Raw genomic sequence first — 8,242 nt, 5'->3', positions numbered from 1 at the left:
ATTTAAAATAAAAATAATCTTCATCTGACACGATAACGTACAAGTGGATAATCATTTGCTCTCCTGTTGTCCTAGATAGATCTTAACCGTCATCCTAAATGCCGTGTCACATAATAACTCGATCGCGCGGCCAACCCGGTCGGTCCCTACAATATATTGCGATGTATGCGTATGTGTATGTGTGTACGTGGGTAGTGGCAGATGTGTGTTTTCCTTTTTTTCTGTCCTTACTAATCCCTATTCCACCAGCTGCCACTTGCCCTACCGTAGGATATATTAGTACTTTAAAATCGAGTTCTACTACTTAGCTATCGTTTCGCACCATCTCTCCGTACCTCTCTGCTTAGCTTAGCTCTATTTTTAAGGTAAGAGCATTTTTTGATAAAAAAAACTACTACGTTTGTTATTTAGCTAAAAAAAACCGTACAATTGAAAAAAAAAACAAACAAAAAAATCCTAGACTAAGAGGGTTGTTGAAATTTCGAAACTCGGACTGTCGAACGTCGCGGAAGGTTTTGATAGTAAAGTATTAAGGAATAAAATTAACTAGCACTTTTACACTTGTAGGAGTCTTTCACTCCTGTTGCTGAACGTTTGATCAATCTCTAGAAGGGAACTCCTTGCATCTACCCATGCTTGCCGTGGCGTACGCTCTTCTTCCGCAGCAGCGACTGGCAGTTGAGCAGGAAGACAAACATGGTCAGGGCGAAGAACACTATGCAGGTGAGCAAGAGCCCAAGAACGGTGGAGGCGTACATGTCGGTTGCGTCTAGGACGTGGTCACGCGGAAGCAGCTGATGATCAGCCAGGACGAAGGTACCGTTCGGTGGGTGGCACTGTGTCGTGATGATGATATCCTGATGATGAAGCTACGGGGAGACACAAATAGAATGTTTATAATATCGGTTTCAACTGTAACCGCTTTATGTCTCACCTTGTTTGGACACTGCCGTTGGCTACTGATACTCTGCAACGTTTCGAGGCTGTACTCGCTTTCGGTGAGCAGCGGAGTGAGCCATTTCTGGGGAGTTAGCAGCTCCATCCATCGAAGGTACTCGGGAACGTTCGCGACATGAACGGCGAACCCACCGACGGACGCCATAAGCAGAAGGACCAGGGTGGTGACAATCGAAGCCGTTATTCCACATGGAATCAGATGGGATATGAATAACACCAGTGTCTGTATGGCCATAAGGTAGAGCAGCATGTAGCCTATTGGTGAACGAAAAGCGTCAAGAACATTAGGTATGTTGGGTGTTTTGGAACACTTGTGTAAGGAAGTCTCTCGATCTTACCCATATACAGATAGATGCCGGTGTCGTTGTTGGTTGTGTAGGAGTACAAACCCGCCATGCTGTGGGCGGGTAGTAGGTATGCCAACCATATGCACAAACTAGGCATGACGCTCAGCGTGCCCTGGATGATGATGTATAGAAATCTACCGTAGAGTCCCAGCTTTAGGTCTTTCTCCGCGTGGCGACGGTCCTCCTGGACGTCGCGTATCTGAAGCAGCAACAGTGGCCACAGTGCGACCATCATCATGCAATGGTGATAGCTAATAATTATAGAACATTGGATTAGATGCAGTCTGTCCGTGCTCTTGTGCTGGAGTTACTGCCTTACCCCAGGCGATCGTTCAGATTCAGCTGTGGATCTGACGCAGGAACGTCCCAGAAGATACATCCGATGAAAAGGGATAGAATTGCGGCAAGAATCAACCGGCTGATCCAGGTGAGCAGAGAACCGGGCTGCTTGTAGGACATGTATCTGAAAGAATACTGGATGTTAGCATCCGGAAGTAGGTTGGTAATCGCTGCCTGAGACTTACCTCTTGCCCAGGGCGTTTATTTGACCAAAGAAGCCGGCGCTCTTGGTTGGCTCGGGTAAGTTAGCGACGGGAGCGGCCAGTGGGGGTTCGGCGTTGACGTGGTCCCACGAGTTGGCAAGGGACTCGATGCGAGCGGACGACTCGAGCAGGGCCGCTGCCGACAGATCGTCGAGTGTTACCAGATCTAGGTAGTAGTCGGCAGGGTTCTTGAACGGTGGACAAGGATATCCGAGCTGGCCCATATGGCGCGGCAGGTCGGCCCGGCTGCCCGAGTAAACGGTGCGACCTCCGGACAGCAGCAGCACTCCGGAACACATCGAGAGGATCTCGAAGGTCGGTGGCTGCAGTGTCATCACAACGATCCGACCAGCACTGCACCACTGGCGCAGATACTCGACCAGGAAGAACGTGTCGAAGATGTCCATATTGATCGTGGTCTGGTCGAGCAGCAGTATGGACGCCTGCGTCAGCAGCTGGCAGGCCACGTTCAGTCTTTGCTTTTCCGAGTGCGTCAGCCGGGACACGTTGGCCGAACGAACTGCCGTCAGCCCGAGGTCCTCCACCAGGATGTCGATGCGTTCCTTCAGATCGCTACGATCGTACGGTCCTCGCAGGGCCGCTGCGAACGACAGCGTACTCTGGACGCTCATACGCGGATCGAGTGGTGCCGAATCGAGTGCCGGGACGTAACCACAAAGCTGGCGCAGGATACGCCGGTTCACCTGCTGACCGTTGACCAGGATCTCGCCACCCATGCGTTGCCGCACGCCGGCCAACGCCTCCACCAGCGCCGTACCCTCACGCTGCGAGGTGGCCATGATGGCGAACAGATCTCCAGCCTTCGCCTGCAACGAAACGCCGCGCAATCCGGGCAGCACGTCCAGACAGTGCACCTGAATGTTGGGATACACCAGACCGGCCAGCGAGTGCCGCCGGCTTTGGGTGGCATAGATGTCCTCCGGATACAGTCGCGTCTCGCCGTACGTCGGCGAATCATCGTAGTCCCACTCGGCCAGCAGATCAGCTTCGCTCTGGGAGCGCAGGTTGTGATGCCGCAAGTTGGTGGCGTACGGATTGTACACATGCGTTCCGGCTATACTTGCGCGGCTGTTGGCTTGCTTTAGCGCAGCCAGTGGGATACCCTGGGCACGGGAGCTTGGCCGCGAATTGGTCGCCCCGATCGCACGAAAGTCGGATTCACTACGATACTTCCTGGAGGGTGAGAAAAGACACCGATTCATATTAGCAAAAGCGACCTACAAGACATCCTTCCAACTCACCTTAGATTAGCTGGCACTCGACCCCGATTCGTTTCGTTATCGCTACTGTCGTAGCCGGAAGAGCCAGGGCCGGGACCGGTGCTGTCCCGGTAGCCCCGGTTCACTCTGCCGCGCCCGTTTGCCTTGGAAGAGTTGCGCCCGGGTCGTCCGTTTGCCATCGGTTGGCCACCGTTCGGTGGGAAGACCCGTGGTAGGCCAAACTTGAGGTAGGTGTACATGTTCGAGTTGATCGGGTTCTGCTTCGGGCCGTAGCGTGGATGGTTCAGGATCGCCGTGTCCCGCTGGTGATACTGAGAGCCGTACGGTTTGGGCGATTTATCCGACGATCCGAGGGCCGAGTCGGCAAAGTCCGAGTTTAGGTTCTGGCTGCAATTGGGAGTTGGGGAGTGTTCGTGAGTGGACCTTCTATTAATGGTATGTCAGTATGCTATAAATCGAAAGTAATTGTAGGGATATGTCAACACTGCTCTGAGCATGATTGAAAGCTACCAGGAAGGTGACTATAAAGTATTTAAATCAAACGATACCACCCCCATAAAGTATCGGATAAATTCAATATGTAAGATCCTAACAAAGAGTTCCCTTTATGGTGTTTTTAGACAGTTGAATTGTTAAATTACACCACCATAAACCAAACGCTGCCCATGTTTAGGTCATGCTCCACAAAAGCGAGAACCCGTCCCTTTAGCGTGGTCTAACCACTTTTACCACAGCCTACTACCTAGCAGAGCAGTAAAAACGAAACCCTTTGCCAAGCGTAAAACCAATAAAACGCTACGCTACAAACAATTTGGACACACCACAACACATCGTGGCTAATTGCACTTTGCATTCCAATGGCATCGCCACTGGCGTTGCACAACGCTGTAAAACCTTCGCCGGCGTAAAGTGTCACGCGGCGGGTCTCTTGGGCTGTAGGCCGCCGTAGCCTACCTTGTGGCCCACATTGCTGCAAATCGGAGGGCGTTTGGAAGGCCCGCCGAAGGTCACCGAAGTGAATGACATACCCTTTCCCCCCAGGCCGAGCGGGTGCAGATTCTAGACGCCTGTGTCGCCGCTAGACGCACGGTCTTTGACGCGACGGAAATGCTTTCCCAGTGTTTTGTGTCTCGATTCGGCGGAATTGCTTGATCAGCGGGCCTTTGCAACGGTCGTTGTCTTATATGTATACATTTTACGCCAAGGTTACGATCGTGGGCGGAGACAATCGATTGGGCGGTGGAACGCAAGCATTAGATCAGGGATCGGCACACGTTTTCCAAAAAGAGCCAGATGATTTAAGAGAAACCGAAGGCGCGGGCCGGATGCTTTAAACGATGCTTTAATGTTTACAACCCCTTTGTTATGGAGAGAAGAACTTTCTAAATGGCAAAAGTTATATAAAAAGTGGAAAAAGATAAAGTATTTAAAATGTTATCGATAAACATATAACTGGAACACCTCGTTAAACAATTTTCATCTTCATTTTTGGGAAGAAAACAAACCTGGCAAATCCGATAAAAATTGGGATGGGTTTTTTGTATGAAGCACTAAAATTTTGGCCGGATTTGGCCCGCGGGCCGCACTTTGCCGACCCCTGCATTAGATCGTACGGGGAGAGTATCCGTTCCGTTGCCAAATGGGAACCTTCCCGCCAGCCTTAAAAGTTGACGCAATGCGATCGACGGCCACAAGTCGTCATTATAGTTGCCGATCGTGTAATACCGTTCGGTAATCGCTTTTAGGGCAGTGTCGATCAAAACCCATCGACGTCTCATGAGAAAAATTGTCATCCGAATTGAAACACAAACACAAAAAGTGGCTCCACCCAAACGAGCCAAGTAGCGAGCGGTTTGTTTTTGCTCAGCTCGCACCTCAGACCAACCCTGATTGGGTAATATTAGATTGGGTTTATGCTTTTTTCAACTTGTAAGTAAACCTCAATAGATCGATTCCAACAACCCTTCTATCGGTCGATCGCTGACGAGATGCTTCTAAAAGTCGATCAAATCGAGCGAACGCGTCGAAATCAGGTCACAATCAAACCACCTCACGAATCGATCCGGATCCGTCTTACCACATCGATACCAAAGAAGGGAAGCTTTTCCTCTCGGTTTGGCGTAGCGGGAGGGGGGGGAGGAACTGTGAATAAGAAGGCAGCGAGCTGAACCGTTTTACGCACCGGTCCGTTCGTTTGGGCATTCTGAAAAAACGTTTTCCCGCTTCATTCGACCGATAATGGGTGGCTTAGGCAATAAAACCCCCGTAGGGTTTCACCGAAATGCTTTCTTTCTGAATGTTTTTTACTTTTTTTTACATTTACCTAAGTGGGCGAGAACTTTTCTTCGAGTGTATCCGAGGAGTAAGCATACAAATCAAATTGGCCAGCGTTTTATCCGTTCTCATGCTTCCTCAACGATTTCCCGGCGCAAATTTCCCACTTGATCGTTTGGAAAAGCAATTGCACCCAAAAAAACCTAATCTTACCGATAGATGGACCAGGCGTGCAGATCGTCGGTGGCCCCGGGTGGAAGTGTTCCGTGCATCCCGTGCGGCACGGAGTACCGCCGATCTTCGCGTTGCTGCTGCTGAAGCTGGTGTTGCTGCTGCTGCTGATGCTGCTGCTGCTGCTTGGCGGTGCTCATTTTGCGCAGTTCCATACCATGCAGGACGGGAGAGGCCTAGGGGATGGAGCGGGAAAAGCAAGAAAACCTCATGTAATTAGGGAAAATTCGTACATTAGAGCTGCGTTGGCAGCGCCTAGGGACGCGTTTCGATTTCATCGCTCTTTAGCGCGAAGAATAGAGAAACTATTGACGATGAAAGGGAAGGGAAAGCCGAATATAATTTTAAAAACCTCCATTCCCGGTTCGGGGTAATGATTGTTATTAGAAGGAAATTGCACTGTTGGCGAATTTTATTTTTATGTTCATGGTTCTGGCCGTTGACGTTCAATGCAGATCTTTATTTTTCCTACTTAAAAATATGACGTAGAAAATTGGTTTAATCCCGTTACCCCTTCTTAAATGTATGTTTAAAAAGATTATTGAGTTGAAGAAGTAATTCCTTTCTTGAAAATAAATGTAATTTTGCCCATTTCCTTCCTCACACCAGAATCAAAATTGAACAACGGTGTTGTTCTCCCATTTCTTAGCCTTACAGGAAATGTCGCATAATCAATCTTTCAAATCGACGCTGACGGTTTTGTTTCTCAATCTCGATAGACTGAAAACTTTTTACCATTTGCAAGGGCTTCATCTCCGGTTCCGGTTTTTATGTTTTTCTTCTGGCCTACCTGGTGTGTTCCGTAAGATAAACGGAGCGACTACGATCGGTCGATCACCGGGTGGAAGCTTGGTTATATATTTCTTCTGTCGCACGAAAGGCTACGTCACAACGCGTCGGCGGAATGGATTATTATAAGTAGCAATCCATTAGTCAGCGAGTTGATGGACATTCCATACGGTTGATTTCATCATCATCATCAACACCATCACGATTTCCCTAGGCAACGACGATCGAAGCTTTGGCTTAAAACGTATATCTTATCCTCTCAACCTAAGGAGGTCACTTTTTGTACCAAGTTTTAGCCTCTTGGGCCACCTTCGGAAAGCTTTTAACTCCATCACTTTTGATTTCCACAATTGCTTATCAATAAATCATAGCCAACGTGGCCGAGGGAGTAAAGTTATACGAAAAATAAAAGCATTATAGCACACAGCTTGCCGGCTGGGCACGTGTTTTCACTGCTCACCGACTGGAAAACGAACCCGTCTTTGGTCATTTGGAGCACACGTTGCGCAACCACGACCGTTATCGTGCCAATCGTGGACGAACGAGGAGTTTCGGTTTTCCTTCGCTGATGGACTCACTGCCAAAGAATTGAAGCCGAGTTTGCAGCAGCAGAAAGTCAAACAATAATTTCACCGACAACAAACAACTGCGCGAGCGAAAGATTTCGTTGTAGTTGGATGCATTTGGCAAAATCCGTCAGCAATAGCGTCACCTGGCTGCGGTCTGAAACGAAACCTCGTCCTGGGTAAGGTAGGACAATAGGGAGTAGACTGTTCAAAGTGCGATAGGAAGTGCCAACGGTAGCGCATAACAGCATGCATCACCACGTATGCAGCAGATACAATCCCGCCACAAACAATAGCCCGGCGTTGTTGTCATGTTGCATGATACACCTTACTGTTTCTTTCCTGCTTGGGGCCGGCTTGTTTGACAGGCAACCATTAATCGCGGGCACAACATCGACGCCCATCACTTTCTTCACGATCGCTATTGATGTCGATCAACTTTCACCTACTCCCGTGCGGACATTCTTTGTGCAAGCGCTTGTGCCACCACCCGGTTTGGCCACTTCTGGCGCAGACTTAGACGAGCACCGCGCAGATTTAATCACCGGCTGTCGCTAGTGACTTTGCCAGTGCGCTGAAGAGAAGGGTTTTGGCCATGATGGTAGTGATTATATTGGAGACGTGTTGAAAGGTTTTGCTTAGGAAAACTGAAAAAAACAATACGTAGTTTTGAACATCATGCCACAAAGGCGAAACAAAGACACTTGTCTTGTTAAAAAATAAATTTATGAATATAGCGATGATTTTATTACTGTTGTATAATAGAGTGCATAGAATAAGTCAATTAAATTATCAACGAAATAGTTGATTAGGTTGTTGACAAAAGGCATTAAATAGATTGAACATAAACACAAATTTATTGTTACCTCACTTAAAAGGAAAAGGCAGCTTGAGCTTTGAAGTGGTGAATCCCAAAGAGATGTTTTTCCAAGTTGATGTTTGCATCAAAGTGTTGCTCATGATTTGGCAAAATTTTAACCAGTTTCCGTTTTGAAGGATGCTGACTAAGGTAAACATGAGCTCAGCGATGCTAATTTAAATTTACTGGTCATGCAAAGATGACAGATTTTAGCCACAAAGTTTGCTCATTTCTTACCCTTCCCATGGGTCTCTTTTTCTTTTCCTCCCCTCAAGCGCAAAATAAATGCACGACATGACTTCTGCCGATTGCATTTCCGGCAACAGTGATTCTTTTCGCATCCTCCACCGTCTTCTCAAAACACCACCAAGCGGAGAGTAAACGGTCAGCGTCATGCAAGCCATTTCTTCGAAGCATGTCACGGCTGGGAGTTTCC

At 48.4% G+C, this 8,242-nt stretch overlaps 1 protein-coding gene across 1 annotated transcript; it reads right to left on the bottom strand.

Annotated features, from left to right (window-relative positions):
* Window positions 1-626: 626 nt before the first annotated feature.
* LOC131259298 (ATP-binding cassette sub-family G member 8) lies at window positions 627-5,747 on the bottom strand. Its single transcript, XM_058260758.1, has 7 exons — window positions 5,575-5,747; window positions 3,109-3,474; window positions 1,829-3,040; window positions 1,624-1,767; window positions 1,296-1,555; window positions 920-1,212; window positions 627-857 (listed from the first exon to the last, which is right to left on the bottom strand). Exons 1-7 carry the CDS (start codon window positions 5,745-5,747, stop codon window positions 627-629), a joined length of 2,679 nt encoding a protein of 892 aa, XP_058116741.1.
* Window positions 5,748-8,242: the final 2,495 nt, after the last annotated feature.

The sequence above is a fragment of the Anopheles coustani genome, chromosome 3, assembly GCF_943734705.1.
Source record: "Anopheles coustani chromosome 3, idAnoCousDA_361_x.2, whole genome shotgun sequence".
Lineage (NCBI taxonomy): Eukaryota > Metazoa > Arthropoda > Insecta > Diptera > Culicidae > Anopheles > Anopheles coustani.
Note: the sequence above shows the minus strand (reverse complement) of the source record. Positions and strands in the feature narration are given on the sequence as shown.

What these genes read in the sequence shown, in the direction of transcription:
- LOC131259298 (XM_058260758.1), bottom strand. Translation starts at nt 5,747, where the DNA reads ATGGAACTGCGCAAAATGAGCACCGCCAAGCAGCAGCAGCAGCATCAG. An exon ending in ATAAACGCCCTGGGCAAGAG is followed by an intron (nt 1,768 to 1,828) that starts GTAAGTCTCAGG and finishes GTATTCTTTCAG; the next exon opens with ATACATGTCCTACAAGCAGC. An exon ending in CGGCATCTATCTGTATATGG is followed by an intron (nt 1,213 to 1,295) that starts GTAAGATCGAGA and finishes GTTCACCAATAG; the next exon opens with GCTACATGCTGCTCTACCTT.